Source organism: Stegostoma tigrinum, chromosome 34, assembly GCF_030684315.1.
Source record: "Stegostoma tigrinum isolate sSteTig4 chromosome 34, sSteTig4.hap1, whole genome shotgun sequence".
NCBI classification, from domain to species: Eukaryota; Metazoa; Chordata; class Chondrichthyes; order Orectolobiformes; family Stegostomatidae; genus Stegostoma; species Stegostoma tigrinum.
Genome location: NC_081387.1, coordinates 13,138,790 through 13,164,890, shown reverse-complemented (window position 1 = coordinate 13,164,890; position 26,101 = coordinate 13,138,790). Strand labels below are relative to the sequence as shown.

Here is a 26,101-nt window from a genome sequence, read left to right as displayed (position 1 = left end):
AAAGCATATGGTGTTTTGGCTTTCATTAACAGGGGGATTGAGTTTAAGAGTCGTGAGATCTTGTTGCAGCTCTATAAAACTTTGGTTAGACCGCACTTGGAATACTGCGTCCAGTTCTGGGCGCCCTATGATAGGAAAGATGTGGATGCTTTGGAGAGGGTTCAGAGGAGGTTTATCAGGAGGCTGCCTGGACTGGAGGGCTTATCTTATGAAGAGAGGTTGACTGAGCTTGGTCTCTTTTCATTGGAGAAAAGGAGGAGGAGAGGGGACCTAATTGAGGTATACAAGATAATGAGAGGCATAGATAGAGTTGATAGCCAGAGACTATTTCCCAGGGCAGAAATGGCTAGCACGAGGGGTCATAGTTTTAAGCTGGTTGGTGGAAAGTATAGAGGGGATGTCAGAGGCAGGTTCTTTACGCAGAGAGTTGTGAGAGCATGGAATGCGTTGCCAGCAGCAGTTGTGGAAGCAAGGTCATTGGGGTCATTTAAGAGACTGCTGGACATGTATATGGTCACAGAAATTTGAGGGTGCATACATGAGGATCAATGGTCGGCACAACATTGTGGGCTGAAGGGCCTGTTCTGTGCTGTACTGTTCTATGTTCTATAATTGGCCAGGTTGGATTTGTCCTGCTGTGCTTGTACAGGACACACACAGACAATTTTCCACATTGTCGGGTAGATACCAGTGTTGTAACAACTTGGCTCGTGCAGCTGCAAGTTCTGAAGCACAAGTCTTCAGTACTATTGCCAGAATGCTGTTAGGGCCCATAGCCTTTTCAGTATCCAGTGCCTCCAACTGTTTGTTGATATCATGTGGAGTCAAATTAATTGACTGAAGACTAGGATCTGTATTGCTGGGGACCACCGAGGAGACCAAGATGGATCATCCACTCGGCACTTCTAGCTAAAGATTGCTGTGAAAGCTTCAGCCTTACCTTTTGCACTGATGTACTGGGCTCTTCCATCGAGGGGAATACTTGTGGAGCCCCTTCCTCCAGTGAGTTGTTTAATTATCCACCACCATTCACGACTGGTGTGGCAGACCTGCAGAGCTTAGATCTGATCGTGGCTGTGGGATCATTTAGCTCTGTCTATACTTGCTGTTTTTGTTGTTCGGAATGCTAGTCCTGTTGGATGGCTTCACCAGGTTGACACCTTATCTTTAGGTAGGGCTGGTGCAGCTTTCAGCAGCCCTCCTGCAGTCTCCACTGAACAAGAGTTGAATCCCTGGCTTGATGGCAATGGTTGATACGTCAGGCTATGAAGGTACAAATTGGGCTGGAGTATAATTCAGCTGCTGTTGATGGCCCTAAGTGCCTCATGGATGCCCAGTTTTGAGTGTTAGATCCGTTCAAAGTCTGACCCATTCAACATGGCGATTGTGCCACACAACACAAAGGTTATTCTCAATGTCGAGGCGGGACTTCACCTCCACGAGGACAATGTGGTGGTTACCCTTATCGATACTATCATGGACAGTTGGACCTGCAGCTGGCAGATTGGCAAGGTTTTCAAGTATGGTTTTCCCACTTGGTGGTTCCCTCACCACTTGCTGCACCCAGCCCAGCAACTGTGTCTTTCAGACCAGAATAGCTCGATCAGTAGTACGCTGCCAAGCCAATCTTGGTGACGGACACTGAAATCTCCCACCCAGTGTACATTTTGTGCCCTTGCCATCTTCAGTGCTTCTTCCAAGTGTTGCTCAATGTGGAGTACTGATTCATCAGCTGAGGGAGGGTGGTACGTGGTAATCAGCTGAGGTTTTCCCTGCCCACGTTTAGCGTGAAACCATGAGATTTCATGGGGTCTGGAGTCAATGTCAAGGACTCCCAGAGTTACTCCCACCTGACTGCATATCACTTTGCTGCCACCTCTGCTGGGTCTGTCCTGCCGGTGAGACAGGACATATCCAGGGATAGTGACGGTGGTGTTTGCGATGTTGTCTGTAATGAAAATGAAATTTAGTCACAGTTGCTTGCCTAGATGAGCAATTTAATGTTGAGCACTGAAAACTCCTCTAACCTTTAGCATCAGCTTCAAGTGCTCAGACTTAAGTTACAAGCCCTAATTCCACACCAAGGTTTTGATGATTCTGCCATGCAGATTTCAGTAAGATTTAAGCAGAAATGCTGCTCTTATATTATATTTAGCCTTACAGTTACAATACTACCTGTAGGCGTAACTCAGGCATGGGGAAGGGCAAGATGTGTATTTAAACCAGTAAAATCAATTTATGGAGATACACGGAAGTATCACCATCTGCACATTCCTTTCTAAGTCATGCACTCTTGAAGTCCTGATTTGGAGCTTCATCATTGTTCCTTCACAGTCACGGCATTAAAATCCTGGAACTGCCTCTCTAACAGCACGTCCAAGTACTTAGAAAAAATATTTCACAGTAGTTCAATACAGCAGCTCACCACCCTAAAAGGTAACTAGGGTAATAAACTAAAAACTGAAAGAATTGTGGATGCTGTAAATCAGGAACAAAAACAGAAATTTCTAGAAAAGCTCAACAGGTCTGGCAACATCTGTGAAGAAAATATCAGAGTAAACTTTTCAGGTCCGGTGACCAGAAAGTGGTCTGGGGAAGGGTCACCGGACCCGAAACTTGAACTCTCATCTTTTCTTCACAGATGCTGCCAGACCTGCTGAGATTTTCCAGTAACTTCTGTTTGTGTAGGGTAATAAATTGTCCAGATAGCAAAGTCCACATTCTCTGGATGAATTAAGAAAAAAAAAACCATGCCTGTGAGATAAGCACCAGAAAAGTGCACCTCAAGTATTAATATTAATACATACATTAATGAAAAAAAGCATCATAGCAACCATAACGAGTCTTGGGATTTTTCTCTGCTTCCAATGTTGTTAATCAAAAGGAGGACACACCACTGGGAACGGAGTGGTGGCCCTTTGATATCACCCTTAAGCAAAGGCTGGTCATTTATATAACTGACCCTGACTGACTCTAGCCACTGTAGTTTCAAAATTTTTTTTACCTTGTGCTTTCCTTTAGCTTTTGCATTTTTTCCTTTAGTGGGCCGCTTATCCTGCTCCTCCTCCATCTCATCATTGTCAGAGAATGCCTTTGAGGCAAATTAAATGAGGAAGTCCAGTTAGTTCCTTTTGAATGCAATATGACCTGTAAAGTTGCTTTTAGGCTCACTTTTTATTTGTTGAGTGTTTAGGAGCGCATCGTGTGTCGAGTACTTTCTGATATCTTGCTCTCTCCTGCAGTGTGTTTTGGTATGGCTCTTAAAGGATATGGAGCATGCATTTTAGAAGATACTAAAAGGGACAGTAGCCATATATAACTTAATGGTGGAAAAGGAATCTGGAAGTGAATTGCTATTATCATTGTTATAAAAATTAAGACTTATTAATTATACAGTTACCAGAAATATGAACATTGCGTTTCCATAAGCCCCATCTGTCTACCTTTTGCTTTGCTTTTGATTTCTCCACTTTTTTACTTTGTGTGCTTGGCTTTTCTTCTTCTTCATCTTCAGATTCTACCTGTGGCAGAAAGCATTGAGATCCAACTTAATTTCTGATTAACTTGCAATTTCTTCACATAGATTTGACATAAGCAGAGCTGATTGTAGAGTCAGAGAGTTATAATGCACAGAAAAAGAACCTTTGGTCCAACTTGTCCATGCCAATGAGATATCCTAAATTAACCCAGTCCCATTTGCCAGTATTTAGCCCATGTCTCTCTAAACCGGTCCTATTCATGCCCCCATCCAGATGCCTTTTAAATACAATTGTACCATCTCCACCACTTCCTCTAGAAGTTCCTTCCAAACATACACCAGTCTCAGTGAAAAAGCTGCCCCTTAGGCTCCTTTGAAATCTTTTCTCGCTCACTTTAAACCTTTGCCCTCCATCTTTAGAATCCACTACCCTGGTAAAAGAGCTTGGTTAATCATCCTATACATGCCCCTGATGACTTTATAAACCTATAAGGTCACTCCTTCCAGCCTCTGTCACTACAAGGAAAAAAGCCCAGCCTATTGATTGACTGACTGATTATTGATTGATAGATTTTGTTATCATAATCAGCCTCTCCCTACAGCTCAATCTCTCCAATCCCACCTATGACCTGTAGAGCCACAGCAAGAAGTCCCAACTCTATACCCACGCTCTGACCAATGAAGGCAAGCATGCTGAATGCCTCCTTTACCACCCTGTCAACCTGTGACTGCATTTTCAAGGAACTATGCGCCCACACTGAGGTCTCTTAGTTTGGCAACACTCCCCAGAGCACTACATTAACTGTATAAGTCCTGCCATGGTGTGCCTTTCCAAATGCACTTCACATTTATCTAAATTTTACTCCATCTGCCACTCCTCAGCCCACTGACCCATCTGATCAAGCTCCCCTTGTACTCACAGATAACCTTCTTCACTGTCCACTCTACCAATTTTGGTGTCATCTTTAACCTTACTAACCATAACTCCTACATTCACATCCAAATCATTTATATTGATGATGAAAAGCCGTGAACTAAGCACTTGCAGCACACTAGTCATAGGCCTCCTATCTTCAAGCCAATTTGCACCCAATTGGTTAGCTCCCCTGGATTCCATGTGATCTAATCTTGCTAGCATGCAGAACCTTCTTGAAAGCTTTGCTGAAGTCCATTTGACAACTGCCACTCCACTTTCATTAATCTTTTGTCACTGCTCCAAAAACTCAAAGTTAGACCGACACAACTTTCCATGCACAAAAACATGTTGACTATCCCTAATCAGTCCTCGTCCTTCCAAATGCAAGTCAATCACCTCCACCAACTTATGCAACAATGATGTCAGGCTCACCAGTCTATAAGCTCTCTGGCTTTTCCTTACCACTTTTCTTAAATAATGGCACATTAGCCACCTTCCAGACTTCTAGCACCTCACCCGTGGCTGTTGATGATACAAACATCTCAACAAAGGGCCCAGAAATCTCTTACATAGTTTCCCACAAAGTTCTGAGATACACTTGATCAGGTTCTGGAGATTTATCTACCTTTATAGGTTAAGGCCTCCTGCACTTCCTCTTCTGTAATATGGGTACTTTTCAAGACCACAACACTTATTTTCCCCAAGTTCCCCAGCTTCCACCTCCTTCTCCAAAGTAAACACAAACACAAAATATTCATGGAGTATCTTACCGATTTCCTGAAGTCCTACACAGACAGCATCATTGATCTATAAGTTACTCATTTGTCCCAAATGGATTTTTTGAATCTCTTTGGATTCTCCTCAACCCTATCTGCCAAAGCTATTTCATGTGCCCCTTTTGCCCACCTGATTTCCCTCTTGATTGACTCCTCTCAGGATTCATTCAATGCCAGCTACCTATACCTGACATATGCCGCCTCCTTTTTTCTTGAACAGTACCTCAACTTTTCTAATCATTCAGCATTCCCTACACCCATCACTCTTGCTCTTCACACTAACAGCAACACACAGTTTCTGAACTTGGTATCTCATTTTTGAAGGCCTCCTCGCATTTTCCAACAGTCCCTTTACTTGCAAAACAGTTTCCTCCAATCAACTTTTTAAAAGTTCCTGCCCAATACTGTCAAAATTGGCCTTACTCCAATTTAGACCTTTAACTTTCAGATAGAGTCTATCCTTTTCTATAATTATTTTAGAACTAACAATTATTATCATTGCCCCAAAGTGCAACTCCAGACACCTCAGTCACTTGCACTGCCTTACTTGCCAAAAGGTGGTCAGGTTTCGCCACCTCTCTGGGTACATCCACATACTGAAGAGAAAATTGGAGTTATTCACTTCCAGTCAAGTTCTAGAAAAATAAGTTAAAAAGTCAGGAGACTAACCAATTCCACAACTTCCCAGGGTCTTTTTTTTCTTTAAAAAAGGTTGGAATGTTTGCTTGCAAAGTTATCACGGTGGATGGGATCATGGGGTTGAGATTACAATCATACCAGCCACAGTCTTGTTGAATGTCAGAGCAGACTCATGGTGCCAAAAGGCCTATGCCTGCTCCTAACTCATACTGCTAATTGCCCTAAAGCCAAGCAGCTGAACACCATTAACTATGAACCAACTGAAAATTGTTCATAAACAAATAAAGGAACTACTATTTCTTCATAGATAACTGGCACAAACCTTTGAATGTTAGGATAGGAAATCCTTTGGAACCCTTCAATGGTAACAACTTTCTAAAGAAATGTCTGCTAGATTTAAGCTACTAGTGCAGAACCTAAAGAATTAATCAGCTACAGAAGACTACCAACTATTAAGTAGCTTCTCAGAAAATGGGTGAATGAGGCACAAAGAGCACTGTTAGTCACAGGTGCACCTTCAATAGCGTCCTGCGTACAGTGATTATGGTCACTTCTGTAAATGAACAGTAAAGAGGGTGCCTGTTCTGATGAATTTATATTCATACAGTAGCATAAAGCAGGGGCTAATCATGGAAACAAAGCGTTCAAAACTGGTTAGTGAATTTTCCACACACTGGCAATTTTTTGCGAAAACAAATCAGAAGATATTTTCTTTTACAGACAGCAAACAAAAATACTTAGCAGTAGTGTAATCAAATTCAAATAATTACAGTTTCCTTCTCAACTACATCACTATTAAATCCCTTTATGTTTCCCCATGGGAATTTTAGAATTATATCCAGCCCTTTTAAGAATTGTGGCAAAAGCAAACTATTGTAGACACTGAAAACTTGAAAAACAAATAGAAAATACTGGATTATACTCAGCTGGTCAGTCGGCATCTGTGGAGAAAGAAATACAGTCAACGCTTCAGGTCATTAATCTTTTGTCAGGAAGGGAAAACAATGCAGACCTGTTTCAGAGCCAACGTTTCCAGTTCTGATGAAAGATGATGATCAGCTCAAAATATTAACTTTCTTTCTCTCACCACAAAAGCTACCAGACCTGATGAGTATCTCTAGCACTAGATTCCGAGATACATAATATCCTTTTATTTCTCACAAATAAAGCTGGTTATCTCTTCTCCCTTCTTACAAATGTCAGCAAGTACCCGTGAAACAATATCTAAGGAAAATAGTTCCCGTTAATCGCAATGACATCAAAGCCTGAGATGAGACAATGCGGCTTGAGACTTCAATGAAACAGAAACAGTAGCATTTTAAAAAACTGGTTATCTATTCTGGATGTGAGTTTGGTCGCTGAGCTGGAAGGTTAGTTTTGAGACGTTTCGTCACCATTCTAGGTAACATCATCAGTGAGCCGACGAAGCGCTGGTGTTATGTCCCGCTTTCTATTTATCTGGTTAGGTTTCCTTGGGTTGGTGATGTCATTTCCTGTTCTTTTTCTCAGGGGGTGGTAAATTGATTTGAAGCCATGTGTTTATTGATGGAGTTCCGGTTGGAATGCCATGCTTCTAGGAATTCTCGTGCATTCCAACCAGAACTCCATCAATAAACACATTGGCTCCAAATCAATGTGTTTATTGATGGAGTTCTGGTTGGAATGCACGAGAATTCCTAGAAGCATGGCATTCCAACCGGAACTCCATCAATAAACACATGGCTTCAAATCAATCTACCACACCCTGAGAAAAAGAACAGGAAATGACATCACCAACGCATGACATGACATCACCAACCCAAGGAAACCTAACCAGATAAATAGAAAGCAGGACATAACACCAGCGCTTCGTCGGAGGCTGACTGATGTTACCTAGAATGGTGACGAAACGTCTCAAAACTAACCTTCCAGCTCAGCGAGCAAACTCACATCCAGAACCTCAACCTGAGCTACAAATCTTCTCAAAACTCACTGGTTATCTACATTTAATAGACAAAATCCAGTCCATTTCCAACTAAATCTTTTAGGTAAATGATAGCCTTCATTTCGAAAAACCCACGCAACAGGGTTTTACAGCATACCACTAATATAATTCATGCCCAAACACTACAAAAAAAATCTTTAAATGTGATGATGGGCTTATAAATATTGCACTGAGTAAAGTTAACACCTCAAGAGGGATGATTTACAGTGGACCACTCAAAATTTTAAAGTATCTGACAAAAACAGCATATCCCCAGTGCCCTTCCCCTCCCCCAATATGGGTGCACAAAATTCACAATTGAGATTGGCAATGAAGAAGAAGTGATACCTTGAATGTTTTATATCTTATTCAGTTACACAATAGACACCATGCTCCATTTATCACCATCTTCACAATCTATTTAGATACAACTGTCAGTAGAGGAATGTTAATAGGAACTTGTCATTTGTCAATACTGAAATAACTGCTAGTGGCCATATTTCTAAGTCAGCTACGCCACAAGATAATTAAGAGAACTGTACCTTTTGCTCATTTGCTTTTCCTCTTTCGTCCTTTTTGCCTTTTTTACCTTGCTTCTTGTTACCTTCCTCAGGTATAGGCTAAGGAGCACAAAGACAACACAATTACCATTAACCCAAACATACCAATGAAACTCAAGATTTGCAAATCCTTGTTAAATTCATAACAATTTTATAATTGATTTTTAAAACAGATTAAAAATTCAAACCATATGGCTATTAAATAATAATGGTCACATTTAAAGTGCTAAATTCATTTTACTTTATAATAAAAGGTATGCAAAACCATGTAAAAATATTTTGTGGGCTTAACAATATGACACGACACTCTTAGTTTAGCTGTTCAACATGTCAAAACCAAACTGCTTCAAGTACTTGTTAACAAATGTAAATTATGACTAAGAGCATCACTGTTCCTCAAGTAAAGGGAAAAAAGAACACACTCATAGAACAAACTGTTATTGGTGTAAAAACAAAGTTTATCAGCAGTACTGAGATTCTTGAACAAACCTGCTGGACTGCTCTGGTGAAAATGGTAATCAAAACTGAGAACTAAACCTTCAATGGAGAGAGTTCATATACCCAGCTCAGTCCTTCAGTTTTATTTAGATTGCACAAGGCAGAGGAGCTATCACTCACCACCACCGTCAGTTACAGAGGAACACCAGAGAAGCCCAACATTGAGGACCTCAGTCTATGAAACAAGATTTACCCTTTAAAGTGGACTAAGACCATATAGGGAATGACTTTCTTGATAAAAACATGTCCTGTGAAAAGTGCTCCAGCTACCCTGGATTGCAGACCCAACATCTAATCATTGAAATTGTGTCTAAGTTATTTCCATAACAGGTTGTGATGACAAGAAGTAGTTAAAAACTTCAGGGACCCCAATGTGCCAAGCAACATGCCTTTTGTGCAGTGACACATTACCTGCTGTTTACCCTCAGAACTGTCTTTCTTTTTCATTTTGCTTTGTTTCTGGTTACCCAGATTCTCATTCAATGCAGTCTGTAAATGCAAAAGACCAAAAAGGAAAGATGCAAGTGCAGAAAAACAAAAACAGAAAAGTTTGCATAAAGCAGTATCCAAGTGAAAAATCCAATAAACGTTCCATATTTAATAAAAATGGAAAGAATACTGAGAATGCTTTTGCAGTGGACTGCCTTTCAACGTTGCACCTGCCAATTTCAAAAAGGTCTGTATCGTAACTAATTTGTTTTTAAAAGAATGAACGAATGAATGAATGAATGAATAAACGAAGGACAGACAAAACTGGCCAACACTCTTCAGGACAGCTCCACAGCTTTTCTTCAAATTAATACATTTGAAATTCTATCCCAGGCCTTGCCCATTGTTCTTCTTCCTGCCTTTCCTCTTTCAAATACTCCATATGTAACATTCCATATTCTAACGAAAGATTGCAAAGCTGAAACGCTAATTCTTTCTCTCTCTACAGACATTGCCAGATCTGCTGAATGTTTTGAGCAGTTTCTCGTTTTTATTTCAGATTCTCTGCACCTAAACTGTTTTATTTTCATGTAAGACAGTTAAATTATTTTTAAGCCAGTGTTACTTAGAATGCACAAAAGACAAAGCAAGAAGGTAAAGATGCTAAGACTGATAATTTGTGAAGCTCAATTATCATGGCTAATGGACGCAAAAGATGGAAGGTGAAGTTACAGATAATGCAAGGCTGCTGGACAGTGTATGCTCAACTTCAAACACATCTGCAAGGGGTTTCTAAGAGTCTTAATGTTTACCATCCTAAGCTGGGAAGATATAGCAAACATGACACTTCAGAAAATTCCACTCAAGGAATCAGATGGGCAGTCCAGTAGTGATGGCATGGGTGATGAAAAGGAAAGTTTCAAAAGACAATATTGTCTGCACATGATCAGCTCCTTGAGCACTGAACTCTTTAACCTCATGTTGAAATTCATGGCAAAGCTTTTGTGCTCCTAAGATGCTGCTTGGCCTGCTGTGTTCAGCCAGCTCCACACTTTGTTATCTCGGATTCTCCAACATCTGCAGTTCCCATTATCTCTGAATACCGCGTAGACTAGTTGAGCCAATTGACACGTTCTTCAGTTAATACATGCTATTTCCTTTTGTTGACACAAATGGGCTTGTCTTTTGAAGACACCTGCCTTGACCCAATGATTTCCAGAGCTCAGACTATTGGCACCAAATGCAGAAAGCAGCAAAATGCTCATACCTGTATTTATCCCAATACTGCCAGAAGCCTGTTTCCTGACAGCAAAACTGTAGATGGTTAGCACCATCTGGTGGTAGAGATCACAGATATTCACAATCAAGGGCTGAGTAAAGCTAGTGATTTTACAATGCTGGCAAGATCACAAAGCAATGGCCTTGAATGGAAATTCTAACTTTGCAAAAAAAATGCATGACAACTGAAAGAACCATTATTGCATTAAGTATGTGAGACTGATGCACGCGAGATGAGTCTTTGGTGAACAGGCCAGGATATCACGTGTCAACAGACAAATATAAAATTCATTATATTCAGACTCCTCTCCCCAAAAGTGACACTAACCTTATTTTTCTGACTTTTGTTTGTTTTGGGTAGCTGCCTTTCTGTTTCATCATCTTCACCGTCATCTTCACCTTCACTCTGCTCCAGACTTAGAGCCGCAAAGACATTCCCGCTCTTAAAAAAATGAAAAACATTAATGTGAAAATACAGTAAGTCCAGAATGATTCTGAAGAAGGGTCTCGGCCCAAAACATCAGCTTTTGTGCTCCTAAGATGCTGCGTTCATTCAGCTCTACGTTATATCTCAGATTCTCCAACATCTGCAGTTCCCATTATCTCGGATTAAAAAAAACCTGGATATTTTAAATTGAACATGCTGGATGTACAGCATCTGCTACCAATTACAAATCATTTATTTCCAAATAACAAGGAGTCAATCCCGTGAAACCATCATTTTTCAATAACACAACAACAAAAACTCAAATACCAACTGATAAAGCCAGGCAGCAAAATTAACCTATATTAAATTGAAAAGGAAACATTTGTTTCAAGTTAAATAATCTCAAGAGCTTAGTTTTGACAACTGGGTTACAAAATAATTCACGAAGCATCTCATGCAAGTTTTCCAGCATGGATCTGAAAATTCCTGATCTCCAGGATGCCTCCGATTGGACACCTGTTCTGGAACTGCCCACAGTTCTTCAGACATGTTAGAATGACGTGTACCTATCCACATTGCCTCCTTTGTTTCTGGGTTCATACATGACCATAGCTGAACAAAAGGAGAGAGGGCAAGTGCTTAAAAAGTTAGGGAAAAGGCTTGTGAATGAATTGGAACATCACAATCAGATGAACATCACTCAAATTAAACACAGAAGACAAAAATGGAACATGAAAAAAAGAAATCAATACTTTAACTGCATCATACAGACTTGAGAACAAATGTAAACAAGAGCAACCCAACTTGAAGGCAAACGGTGAAGAATTCCAAGAGATAAACTGTTAAGTTTCATTTTGACAGAAAATGTTATTGGCAAATAAGGTATGAAGTGTTACATTAGCGGGCAAGTTCTGGCTGTATACAAAACCTAACCTTATCTTGCACCCAGCAGACATGAGCTGAGATTAGAAGGACAATCCTTGACGTCAAGGCAGCACTTGATAGGACATGATATCAAGGAGTATGAACAATGTTGGACTAAACAGGAATCAGCAAAAACACTATGGGTTGGAAACATACCCAACTCAACAAATGTTGTTGAGGGCAATCATCTCACATGAAGGGTTGCAAACCCATGGGAACACCGCCATGTTCTTTACCAAGCCACTTTACCGGATTAACTTGGAGAACATATTGGCTGTTCTTTCACTGTTGCATGATCAAAAACCATTTTGCTTAGTGAAGTTTAAGTCAGTTCACCCCTCCTACTCAAAGGTAATTGAGGTCTGGCTTCGTCAGCATCCCATGAACAACTTAAAAAGTCTAACACATTTGTAAGTTAGAAATATTGAAAGATTCAAGTACCATCACCCTGATTTCTTCTATCTTGGAACTGAAAGCTTATAAGCTCTGTTCAATCTATTTCATCATTAACTGACATTGGTGAAGTACAGTATCAAAACACTAAAGATATTGTAACCAAGTTTCACTTTTGGGTGGGTTGCTACTCTGAGAAAAAAAAGTATATCTTTCAACTCAAACAAGCAATTAGACTCAAAGATATAAATTTCAAACGGAATGCTCAGACATTACATTGAACAAAGATTCGTCTCAATCTCCTCTACTCTTCCTTGAAGTTGAAACTAGAAGTGACACTTCGAAGGAAAAACAAGCAGCAAGTCATGCGACACTTACCATCTTTTTGTTTCCCGTCTTTTTATTGCCTCGTCCTGGCTTTAGTTCTGGAGAAGGGAAGAACACATATTTGAGTCAGGGTGGATCTTCTTGCCCACAAGGGACTTTTACCCGCAGCTTCATGTTTATTTTCAGAGAAGTTAGTCTATGGGCACTACAAATAACCAAGGCTTGATTAATCTATCAGACTGAAGCAGCTTTATTTTTTGACACCATAGTCTGGGAAACACAGTAAGCAGTAACTTGGTGGCTCCCAAATGTAGCAGAGGCACAAATCTAGTTTTGGATCACATTCCAGTTCTGTAACATTTTTTCCTCCAGCTACTCCTCCCCACACAAATCCAGAATGTCATCTTAACTCTCACTCCATTACGTTGAACCCCAACCTTCGCAAGACTCTTCTGGTAAATTGTTCATAATTTCAGCAAATTAATTTTTGTTACAATCTAAAACAAAAAATGTCATTCTTCGAGTCAGAGAATCATGAAGGCACAGAACTTTACTACTGAAATAATTAAACCACTGTCCCTGCAAGTTTATTTCCCACAAGTGCTTGTCAGCGTCTTTTGAAATTGTCTACCATCTCCACTTCTGTCACAATTGCACATAGTAGGCTCTTGGTCATTATCACTTACTTCATAACTCACCACACTCCCCCACTGAATTGATAAATACCTAGTCCTTTTCTTTACCTACTTTGTCAGGTAAAACAGCTTTATGAACTATAATTTTGTGTACCTCCAAAATCTCCCCTAACCTTTAATGTTGCAGAAAATCTCATGTCTGGAATAATTTTGATCATTCTCCCTACGCTTCTCTCAAAGGCACTTCCACCTTCCCTTTTCTTTTCCCTCTTTAAAAAGAAAGGCAAACTGAGAACCTATTTTATACAGCACATTTAATTTTCTTTTGGCAGGTTGGACTCAAGATGAAAACTGCCTGCTCTCCTCTGAAACAGTGCCAATACATTCTTCATATAACTTAAAAGGACAAAGGAGCTTTTAGGTAAAACCTCATGAGAAGAACTCAACACAAAATCAACACATCTGATTCAGAGGTGAGACCTACAGTTAAGTTCATGCTGACATTTGAAAGTAGAGTCGAATAAATATTATATGAACAGGTATCTTCAAGGAAAGTGAAAATTCTTGTCTCTAATTTTACAATAAATAATTAACTTGACACTATTCTTTATTCATGACTTGAAATGGACTTGACACACCTCAAAGTCCGCCACGCAAATTTCAATTTTGAAAGCTAAAATCATAATTATACCACACAATGTTTCACACAGAAGTAAACATACAAAACAAACATCACATGCCATTTTTCTTTAAATGGCAACGCAGAGTGGTTAATTTAATGCCAGTTTTGCTGTAATTCCTCAAGTCAATTAGTCCACCTTCCACCCCTGTAGGTTTAACAACCATAAATTTCAGTACTCCCAGTTAACAGTCAAGCTTCTGAAGCGGTAATCATTCGTGCCAAACCCCTGCTTCCAGCACAGCTCACCTTCCTCTTCCTCCTCATCACTAGCTGGCACTGACAGCTTAGTCAGATTCTCAATCACATTGTCAACATCCTCATCCTTCTTCTTTTTGTTCCGTTCTTTCTTCTTATCACGTTTTTTCTTCTGTTGCTATTAAACAAGCACCAAGACAAAACAAATGGCCAGAAGCCATTACAGCATATTATGCCACACAGAAAAAATATTTGCATTTATAAAACAGAGCATTTAGTGACTCCAGTATTTCCAGCGAGAATACAAATGATCAATGACTTCACCTGTCAGTCATGTCTTGAGACTACATTACTGTAAATAACTAACTTTCAATCACAAAACTTTATTGATGAGGTAATGTTATTGTTATTAGCAGTGTTTACTGATTGGGCAAAAATGTCATTTGTTGCACTTGGTAGGTGTGTTTTCTTAAAATAAACTGCTTTGTAGTGATATTTAATGTCTGTCATTGAGTCCCATTTCACATCCTATTCTCTAGGCAACACATTTAGTAGACAATTTATAAGTGCACTTCATTGCATCGTTGAAGTGCCCTAAAACATTTTACTTCGTGACTTACTTCTGAAGTGCTGATCCTACATCTGTATGCCTTAGGAGTCGCTAGATTTTTTTGGTAGCAGTTGGTTATTATATGGGCCACATACACATACAAACAGTAAATTCTACTTGGACGCAGTCAGCTGCAAATCTCACTATAGTCTGACTCCAAATTCAGACAAAATAACTCAATTTCAGATAAGCTGAGAGTGACTACCACAACACTAACACAACATTTGACCATGTGTGACAAGTGCCAACCATAGCAAAACTGAAGTCAATGGGAATCGATCCCAAGGACCACCACCCTCCACCGATGGATTATCTTGTGCTAGGTAAGACCCCCAAATAACAGATTTCCCCTGATTCACATTGTCTTCAGTTTTGTTCGAGATTCTTGACACCATGCCTGGTCAAATGCTATCTTGGAATCAAGTCAGCCATTTCTGGGGCTCAGCCTTTTTTTCCTGTTCTGTTTGGATGAATACTGTATGGAGGGGAGGAGCTGAATGGACATGGTGAAACCCAAACTGCATGTTAGTGAATAGATTATTGCTGACCAAGAGTCACTTAACAGCATTGTCAATGGCCCTACCAACACTATCCTGACAGTTTTTCTCATATCTAAACTGATGTGACGACAATTGGCCAAACTGAATTTATTCTGCTCTGTGTTCAAAGCACAACTGAGCAATTTTCCGCATTGCCAATTTAATACTAGCGTTATAGTTGTACTGGAAATTTGGCTAGGGGTATATCTAGTTCCAAAACAATCTTGAATATTATTCGGGAACATTGTTAGGGCCTTTGCAGTACCCTTTAGCAATTTCTGGATATCACGAAGAGATTTGAGTTGGCTGAAGACTAGCATCTAGTAATGCAGAAAACCTCAGGAAGAAGCAGATAACGGATATCCACCCAGCACTGCTGACCGAAAGTGGATGCCAGCGCATTGACCTTGCATAAAAGATGTACTGCATTATTTCTCTAACTCATGGTCGTTACCACCTCGAAGAACCATGGTAACAAGCAAATGTGAACATCAACACCTATTAATTTACCTTTAGGTTGGATATAATTCTGACTGGAAAATATAACTTTTCTTTTTCACCACTAGTTCAAAACCCTGAACTTCCTCCTCAATAGCATGTGCGAATACCTTCCTTACATGGGCTGCAAGACTTGAAGAATAGAGCTCACCACGACTTTTAATTGGCACCTAGAGGTTAACAATAAATACTGACCTTGCCAACAGACAACATCTAAAGAATGAATAAAAGTCAGTATGCAGACACCCTGATACTGATGTGAAATCCACATTGCATTCTTTTTCTGTAACTCCTAACAAATGTGATTGCAAAACCATGGCAACATTCTTAATACCTGCTGTTCTATGATGACCGTTTCTTCTGCTTTAACTTGCTTATCATCAGCTGCCAGCTCCTCAAAGAACTAGTGAGACAGAAAGAAAATATTCACACGATATATAAACTGGACTGAAGATGATGTCATCTTAAGAGGCTGTTATTCTGTATAGTTTGAGGTCTTCCATGGCTGACAAGCTTAAAAGTAAAAAAAAAGTGTAAAAGTCATGGTTTCTTAATATGACAAGAACAGAGTGTGATAAATTTTTAATACTATCATGGCCTAAGTCATCAAAACAGGCTCAAAAGTGATCAAACACCCAGGGATCAGTCAGTGTAATTATAAAATTGTTTATACTGCTTCCTGACACGGTTGGCCCAAGTAAGACCTCTCAGCCAGCACCCAGTATTAGTGACTGCATCTAGAGTAATGGCTAGTCCAGTCCATATTTTGGACTAACATTCTCCACTTCAGCACCTACTCCCATTCAGCTCTTCTACCTGCATCTCTTAACATCATGCAACATCATGCACATTACCTGGACACTTTGCTCCAGAGAACAGTGCCATCCCTCAGAAAAGGCACCTTTGAATTTGTTTGTGATCAGGGACAGGATGGCGTGACCGCAAACAAAGCAGTATGAGCACACAGAATTACTAAATAAAAAGGGGCAAAAGTTGGAAAAGAAATAAACAATAACTACCACAAGAGAAACGTTCGAGGGTAACAACAGGGCCAAAGACCCCTTAAGTCCTGTGGGATACATCTTAGGAAATTAAAGCAAGTAGCTACAGAGATAATGGAAGCACTGGTAGCAACCTTCCTAGAATCCTTAGATTTTGGAAAAGTCCCAGAAGACTGGAAAATTGCCCATGAAACATCTATTCTTAAAAGGGGAAAGGAGACTAAAAAAAGCTAACTATCAGCAAGTTCACTTACAGTATGTTATTGGGAAGACGTTCCAAGTTTACTGCACAGCATATGGAAAATAAATACATAACATGATCAAGCAGTCAGCCTGGAGTCACTAGGGGGAAACTTTGAAAAATATACACCAATTCTGAGGAGTTAACAAGCAGAATAGATTAAAATCAGAACCAGTAATTGACATATATTTGGGTTTTCAGAAGGCATTTGACAAGGTACCATATGTTAGACTATTTAAGACAAGAGTTCATTGTTTTTGAGGAAAAATATTGGCATGGATAGAAAACTGGTTAATAGTACATGTCAGATTTGGGATAAGCAGGTAACCCTGAAGCTAGTGGAGTGCCACAGAAATCTGTTATGCTACAATTACTTCCAATATAAATTAATGACCTGGACAAAGAAAATGAATGTATTATGGCCAAGATTGCAGATAATACAAGAACAGGAGGGGGAAACGCTGAGGATAACAGTCTGCAGATCACTATAGACGATGAGTGGACAAAAAACTTGATAGATGGGACAAAATAGGGGAATGCAAGATTATGTATTTTGGCAGGAAGATTAAAGTCACTGAACATTATTTAATTGGAGAAAGACTTCAGCAAGTTACAGAACAGATTTGGGAGTTTCATCCATTAATTACAAAATCTAACATCCATATTCAACAGGTAATAGTAAAGCAAACGGAATGTTGGCCTTTATTTCAAAAGGAATGGAGTACAAAATTACTAAAACTATACAAGTCAGACCACAGCTGGAAAACTATAAATAGTTTGGGCCCCTAATCTAAGGAAAAACTGTACTGGAGGCAGTCCAGAGAAGGTTCACCAGGCTGATAGTGGTATGGACAGATTCATTTCGGAGATGTTGAGGCTATACTCATCAAAATTCAGAATAACAGTTGACCTTATTGAAACATATATTGTTCTTAAGGATCTTGACAAGGTAGTTACAGAAAGGTAGTTTCCTCTTATGGAGGATCTAGGACTAGAGGGCACAAACTCAGATAAAGGTTTCTTGAAAAGATCCAATTTCCAGCTTTTGATCATTATTTAGTGATAACTACGACTCGAAGGTGTCCTGGTGCCGGTTTGTATTGCTTTGTTTTACACAGCCAGCCACACTCACTGCTGAGCTTCCTCAGCAATAAGACCATAAGACATAGGAGTGGAAGTAAGGCCATTCGGCCCATCAAGTACACTCCGCCATTTAAATCATGGCTGATGGGCATTTCAACACCACTTCCCTGCACTCTCCCCGTAGCCCTTGATCCCTTCTGAGATCAAGAAGATGTCGATCTCTGCCTTGACGGCATCCAATGTCCCGGCCTCCACTCCACTCTGCGGCAGTGAATTCCACAAGCCCACCACTCTGGCTGAAGAAGTGTCGTCTCATTTCAGTTTTAAGTTTACCCCCTCTAATTTTAAAGTTGTGCCCACGGGTCCTCGTCTCCCCGCCTAACGGAAACAACTTCCTAGCATCCACCCCTTCTAAACCATACATTACCTTGTAAGTTTCTATTAGATCTCCCCTCAACCTTCTAAACTCTAATGAGTACAATCCAAGATCCTTAGCCGTTCATCTTACGTTAAACCTACATTCCAGGGATCATCCATGTGAATCTCCGCTGGACACGCTCCAGGGCTAGTATGCCCTTCCTGAGGTGTGGGGCCCAAAATTGGACACAGTATTCTAAACGGGGCCTAACTAGAGCCTTATAAACCCTCAAATACACATTGCTGCTTTTATATTCCAACCCTCTTGAGATAAACGACAACATAACTTTTGCTTTCTTAATTACTGACTCTATCTACAAGTTAACCTTTAGAGAATCCTGGATCAACACTCCCAGATCCCTTTGCACTTCTGATCTGCGAATTTTCTCACCGTTTAGAAAATAATCCATGCCTGCATTCTTTTTGCCAAAGTGCAAAACCTCACATTTGCTCACATTGAATTTCATCAGCCATTTCCTGGACCACTCTCCTAAACTGTCTAAATCTTTCTGCAGCTTCCCCACCGCCTCAGTACTACCTGCCTGTCCACCCATCTTTCTATCATCGTCAAACTTCGCCAGAATGCCCCCAGTCCCTTCATCCTGATCATTAATATATAAGGTGAACAGCTGTGGCACCAACACTGAACCCTGCGGGACACCACTCGTCACCGGTTGCCATTCTGAAAAAGAGCCTTTTATCCCAACTCTCTGCCTTTTGTCAGACAGCCAATCCTCAATCCAAGCCAGTAGCTCACCTCGAACACCATGGGCCCTCAGCTTGCTCAGCAGCCTCCCGTGAGGCACTGTATCAAAGGCCTTTTGGAAATCTAGATAAATAACATCTACTGGGTTTCCCAGGTCTAACATACTTGTTACCTCTTCAAAGAATCACAACTGAACAGCAACTAAATTTGAAAATAAAATACTGGGGTAATCTCCAACTCATGCCATTTCCTACTTGTACTGCTCTGAACCTGTCTCAAAACTAAAGGTTCGAGAGAGAGGAACATTGCACCACAGACAAATCTGTGGGCATGTACAGACAGAGGGGCCAACACAGAAATCCACATTCAAGACAGACAACATATGGAGAAGTTACAGGGTTACAAATAACCATTCTCGAAATGGGGCTGGTGGAGGGAGTCAATATAACAAAATAGGTGGCACAATCACATCAAGGACTGGACTAATTGTTCTGATGACTTGACCTGTCCAGAGAAATAATTCCAAGAGACCCAGTGCATGTTTGTAAGACAATATAACAAAGTTAAAAGGATATATATGGATATCTACGTACCGATTTCTTGGCCTTCTTATCTTTCTTCCCTTTTTTAAGGACTGTGTGAAAATAATTAAAATCTTAGTGTCACGAAATAACAATTTTTCTTTATTTAAAAATACCAGAAGCTTAAAGCTTATGATTCAGTTTTAACTATTCCCAAACAGGTTAGAAGGCTAGATTTATCCTAACTACAAGTTTGAGCAATAACATCACAGGCCATGATCTATGTATAAAAAGACTACAACAGTAAGGAAGCATGAACATAGTTTACCTACAGTCAATGACTGTGTTCAGGATTTTGTTTTATTTTACAGCTATCCTGATACAATACAACAGTAAAAGAAACACTTTTCTTGATACAGTCTATCAGTCAGTCGCTTGGACACATGCCCTACAAATCTGAATCACACCGGCACTGCAATTCAGATTCCACATGACTGATTTGAGGGATATTCAGAACAACCTTTCGGCTTGATTTCAATATAATATTGGTAAACAACACCAGACATGGCTCTACTGTGATACAGTGTGCTACACAGCTATTTTCATCAATTGCTCAAATATTTGAGACACCTTTCCCTTCCAAGGTAATCTGAGTTAGACAGGGCACCCTTCAGGGCCAAAAGTGCGCACAGGGCCTTTCGTGAACTTGCAACATACATTTGACTATGGTAACCAGCATCATAAGGTAATTTTCATATTCTGTATCTCATCATCAAGACCACACAGTGAGCACACGGCTAGGGCCCTGCTTGCAAAGGCTACCAATAGAGTTAATATTGTAGAACAGCGCTGCTGGAACCACAATACATATGTTGACCAGTAAAAGTAGGCTGGCTTGAGACATTCATGCAGAATTCATTAGAAGATTTCTCATCTAACAACCTACAATGTCAGTACATATCTCTTTACATGTGCACAAGCAATTACCCAATGGGTGTCCCCAGCCTATAGAAACATAAGAACATATGAAATAGGGACAGAGGCAGAGCCTGCTCTGCCATTCAATAAGACCGTGGCTGATCTTTTCATGGACTCAGCTCCACTTACCAAGCTACTCACTATAACCCTTAATTTCTTTACTGTTCAAAAATCTATCGTTGCCATAAAAACATGCAACGAAGTAGCCTCAACTGCTTCATTGGGAAGGGAATTTCACACATTCACAAGGCTTTTGGGTGAAGAAGTTCCTCCTCAAATCAGTCCTAATCTGCTCCCCCATAATTTTGAAGTTATACCAACTAGTTCTAGTTTCACCCACCAGTGGAAACAACCTCCCTACTTCTTTCTTACCTACTCCCTTCATTATTGTACATGTTCTATAAAATTTCCACTTCATTCCTCCAAACTCCAATGAGTATATTCCCAGTCGACTCAATCACTTGTTATAAGCCAAAGCCCTCAACTCCAAAAATCTACCAAGTGAACATCCTCTGCACGTCCTCCAATGCCACTGCAATCTTGTTGCAACCTTCATTTGTACAATTAACCACAGATATGGTTGTACTCAAATCACTTGTATACTTGGTTCCCCTAAAGAAGAATGAATTTTCAGTGATCCTCCACAGGGGTGGAATATCTCACTTCATTTTCAGATTTCTTGTACTTTTTGATGCAACTAGTAATCATAATATATGACATCAGACATTTATGCCCAACTTTTGGACACAATTTTCTCTGAATTTAATGTTCATTTTTTCAGGTTCGTCTGTCAAACTGCACGAGTAGCTTTGAGCCTGATTAATCCCTTCAAACTACAAGTACAATATAACTTCACAATGAGCCTGCTGACTCCAAAAAGAGCATTCTTCTTGCTTTGCAAAAATAATCTTCAAAAATCACAACAACACATAGCAGAACAAGGCTGCTCAGCTGTGCGCTGACTTTTTAGCAGATTCAATTAGTCTCCCTCTCCTACGCTATTGTCACAACTGCAAACATTTTCCGCTTTCCAAGTAATTATCCAACCCCCTTTGAAAGTTGCAACTGAATTTGTTCTTTCAGGCAGCACAGTCAGATTAATTTGAGTTGCCGCTGGCTTGCCAATTAATTTAATTTTGTCTTTTGGTTACAAACTACCCAGTCACAGCAAACAATTCAGCCATATTTAATGTATCGTTATTCAATTTTAAACATCTAAATCAACATCCTCCTCAGCCCACTTTTCTTGAAGGAGAACAAACACAGTTTCACTAATTTCTCCATGGACCCAAAGTTATAGAACATCAAACCTCAAAATCGTACAGATTGGAAACAGTCCCTGCAGTCCAACCAGCCCACACTCTCAAACTAAACTAATCCCAACTGCCTGGAGGTCCATATCCCTCCAAACCTTTTCTATTCATGAATTTACCCAAAATGCCTTTTAAATGCTATAACTGTGCCTGCATTCACCACTTCCTCTGGAACTTCATTCCACATATGAACCACTCTAAAAATGGTTGCTCCTCATTTCTTTTAAAAATCTTTCTCCTTTCACCTTAAAAATATGGCCGGCCCCTAATTTTGAACTTCCCCAGTCAAGGGAAAAGACCTTTGTTATTCTCCTTATCTATGCCCTCATGATTTTATCAATCTCTAGAAAGTCATCTCTCAACCACCTACACTTCAGTGAAAAGGTTCTCTGCTTTTCCAGGCTATTTTTATATCTGAAACCCTCCATTCCTGGCAACATCCTGGGAAATCCATTTTGAACCCCCATCCAGTTTAATAACATCCTTCCTATAACAGGTATTCAAAACTGCACACAGTACTCCAGAAGAAGTCTCACCAATGTACGACCTAATTCTCAAACCCCAGAGACATCCACACAGACAGCTTCTCCCCCCTTAATACTGAGAATATAAATCCCAGAGAGACAGCTGTTACCCCAATAATACTCAAAAGTATAAATCCCAGACACTGATCCACGATAATCAGTCTCTTTGGGGTATATGTTCTTGGTATCGTGGTATGAACTGTGTATGAAGTCCAGACTCTGTGGAGTTTATATTCATAGTATTATTAGGGTAACAGCATCCAGAGGGTGGGTCTCACAGGTGTACATTCTCAGTATTGTTGGGGCAATAGCTGTCTGGGATCTATAACCTCTGTATTTTTGGGTAACAGCTGTCAGCAAGTTCAGTTTCTAGGATTTATATTCTCAGTATTACTGAGGTAACAGCTAGCCATGTGAAAAAATCTCTGGGATTGTTAATCTCAGTGTTATGGGGGTGCCAAATGCCAATGAGGATCAGTCCCTGGGACTTACAACCTCAATATTATCGGGATAACAGTTGTTTATGTGGAACAGTCACTGCAATTTATATTCTCAGTATTACTGTGGTAACAGCTGCATGAAAGGATCAGTCTCTGGGATTTACCTTCCCAGCGTTATTGGGGTAACAACTGTCAGTAAGGATCAGTCTGTAGGGTTTATATTTGTAGCATTAATGAGGTAACAGTGGTCTCTGAAGACCAATCTCTCAGGTTTATATTCTCAGTATTAATGGGGTAACAGTGATCTGGGAGGATCAGTGTCTGGAGTTTACATTCCCAGTATTAATGAGGTAACAGCTGTGGATAAGGCGGTGTCGGTGGCTTACATTCCAGGTCTATTTAACTGGAAAGGGTTTATTTCTCCCCATGAAGGTCCCTCCCATGGCCTGCACATCTCCGCCTCCGGGCTGCCCTCTCACCGTCCTGGCTCGGTGCTGACGGTGGGGGCACCGCCGGTTCCTCTCCGTCCACCCACTGCTCCTCCTCGTCCTCCTGCACCTGCCGCCCACCGCCGGCTTTGCCTCGGGCTCGGGGCATCTCCTCGCGCTCGCTCTACGTCTGGAAAGTTCCAACGGTTTCTGCGAGGCGCTCGCGCTCCCCGTTCTGCCAGCCACTGATCGAACAAGAACCCGGATGCTGTCGCCGAGCTCTCTTCACGTGGGGAAAGGTTGTGGGGGAGGGGGGGAGCGGAAGGGAAGGAAAACAGAAGAAACCGCGCACGCGCATTAACGCGCCGGAGCGGAACGGGCTGAGCCAAGGCGCGAGCGCATTGGCACCCCCAGCGGGCGAGGCACCAAATTGCGGTTGCGCACTGGCGCGAACGTCCCGGCGGGTCTCGTCGAGGAAGGGTGCGCAACCGCAGGCGAGTCTCCAACTGCGGCTGCGCATTTCCTGCAGCTCTCGTTTCTTCTTGGATCGTGGGTGGGTATGGATTAAGTATCCGTCTAAGATCCTAACCCGATGCAACGTTCCACATTTTACAAGCGGTGAGAGTATGCAAAACTACGTATGAACTCACACACATATGCATCTGTCTAAATATATAAAAAATATACTTTTCCTTATGACAAATAGAGTGCAACAATCTTCAGAACCAATCATGAGGCGCCTGAGGCAGAGTTGTTCCTGTTTAGGAAAAGGCTGTTCAGCCCATTTTTGTCAGCACCGGTTCCCAAAGTATTTTGACTTTGTTTCAATTTCCTGCCTTTTCCTATACCTCTGAAATTTTTATCTTCATAAAAATGTCGTTATACATTAAAGAAGTTCGGTTATGTGTGGTAACATTTAAAGAAACAAACAAACATCGGAGTTTGACTCCATCCAGCAAACAAACCAAGGCATTTTTTTATTTGCACAAGACCATATTTAGATATATTTGAAGCATCGGAAGGTCCCAATAACTGAACGGACTCCCATTTAACCTTAGCTGAAAGACCTCAGACGGTGATCCTTCCCCACTCTGCCCTGGCAGCAGCTGCCCCAAGTGTACTGCGTCCATCAGCACATAGTCCTGGACTTCGAATGTGCCAGTCTGCCATACTTGGTCAAGATCAACTCTTTGCTCTGGAAGACCGACAAGTTCTGGGCAGATCGAACTGTGTCTTTCACCCTCTTGATGGTCATCCAGGACCTTTTGATGTTTGTTTTGGTGTGTGTCCCAGGGGACAGACTGTAGAGCTTAGATGAAACACATGGGAGAGGTTGGACCAGCCATTAGCTCTGGATGAGCTGACCAATGCCCTCGAATCCTTAGAAAAAAATAAAACTCCCGGAAGTGGGACTTGATTTGCCAGGATCTACTGGAGTGTTTGACATTTTTGCTTCTGGCAGTTAGCATGTGCGAATCAATGAGGAAGGGTATCATCACTTGCATCTACAAGCTGAATGGGAGAGGGAGAAAATTAGAAATTGGCAACCAATTTCACTGCTGAATGCAGACTACAAAATCCTGCCCAATGTCATTGCCAACTGGGTCAGGTCTGTTCTGGAATCGGTGATTCACCATGACCAAACTTGTGTTGTACCAGGCAAGACAATCTCTGAAAGCCTCCTGCTCCTCAGGGATACGATTGCCTATCTGCAGGATGTAAAGCAAAAGGATCCAGTTGCAGATTCCTTCCCCAAAGCCCATTTTGGAGAGCACATTCAATATGTAGGTAAGCGATATCCTGCCGAAGGCCTTTGTGGGAGAGGGGGACAGTGGCGGTGGAAGCCTACCTCATCAGCCTGGACCAGAAAAAGGCCATCATTGTTTTCTGCTCAGATCTGCTGTCACTGCACATGAGCATCTACAATCAGTTCGAACTGGCCTCAGGAACCAAGGTGAATCGTGGCAAGAATGAGGGGTTTTTTTGGGAACTGTGTTCAATTTTAATGCATTCACATCCTTCATTCAGCATTGTGTCCAAAACTGTACACAGCACTCCAGCTGAGGTCTAACCAGGGTCCTAAATATGGACTGCATAACCTACCTGATCCCATTCTCTATATCCCCATTAATGAAGCTTTGAACATTGTATGATTTTTTAACTGCTTTCTGCTTGTCCTGTCATAATGACTAATGCATGTCATGAATATACTGGGAAATATGTGCCTCACTGTTCCACAAGTCATCACAATTATTAAATCCCAATTAGATCACCAAAATGATGAGTTTATCATCTGAGGAAGAGTCACTTGACCCAAAACGTTAACTCTGATTTCTCTCCACAGAAACATGTCAGACAGTCTGAGCTTTTCCAGCAACTTGCTTTTGTTTGTGACCATTTTATCTGATAGACTGCTACTTAGACTAAAGCAATTCACACCACACTTCTTCAACAAGTGTAAAATCACTATTTATTGTAACACACTTAATTTTAACAAGAACTGTGAAAAGAAAGGATATCAAGTTGATGCAATTTAAACTATACCGCTTCAAATCCCTAAAAAGGGACCTAAGGGGCATTTTTTTCACATAGAGGGTGATGTGTTATGGAATGAGCTACCAGAGGAGGTAGTGGAGACTGGTACAATTACAACATCTATTGGGCATCTGGATGGGTACATGA

General features: G+C 40.9%; 1 protein-coding gene across 2 annotated transcripts in view; it reads right to left on the bottom strand.

Moving 5' to 3' along the window:
- abcf1 (ATP-binding cassette, sub-family F (GCN20), member 1) overlaps positions 1 to 23,732 on the bottom strand; it is a 62,829-nt gene extending 39,097 nt beyond the window's left edge. The window contains exons 1-9 of one of the 2 annotated variants that reach the window (XM_048520258.2): positions 23,471 to 23,732; positions 19,809 to 19,849; positions 16,102 to 16,170; positions 14,172 to 14,298; positions 12,660 to 12,706; positions 10,866 to 10,979; positions 8,315 to 8,392; positions 3,444 to 3,521; positions 3,005 to 3,091 (exon numbers count right to left, since the gene is read on the bottom strand). In XM_048520258.2, coding sequence (XP_048376215.1) covers positions 3,005 to 3,091; positions 3,444 to 3,521; positions 8,315 to 8,392; positions 10,866 to 10,979; positions 12,660 to 12,706; positions 14,172 to 14,298; positions 16,102 to 16,170; positions 19,809 to 19,849; positions 23,471 to 23,588 — 759 coding nt within the window. In that variant the 5' untranslated portion in view covers positions 23,589 to 23,732. The remainder of the gene's footprint in view (positions 1 to 3,004; positions 3,092 to 3,443; positions 3,522 to 8,314; positions 8,393 to 10,865; positions 10,980 to 12,659; positions 12,707 to 14,171; positions 14,299 to 16,101; positions 16,171 to 19,808; positions 19,850 to 23,470) is intronic. The other variant, XM_048520259.2, reaches the window with a different exon arrangement.
- Between the last annotated feature and the right edge of the window lie 2,369 nt (positions 23,733 to 26,101).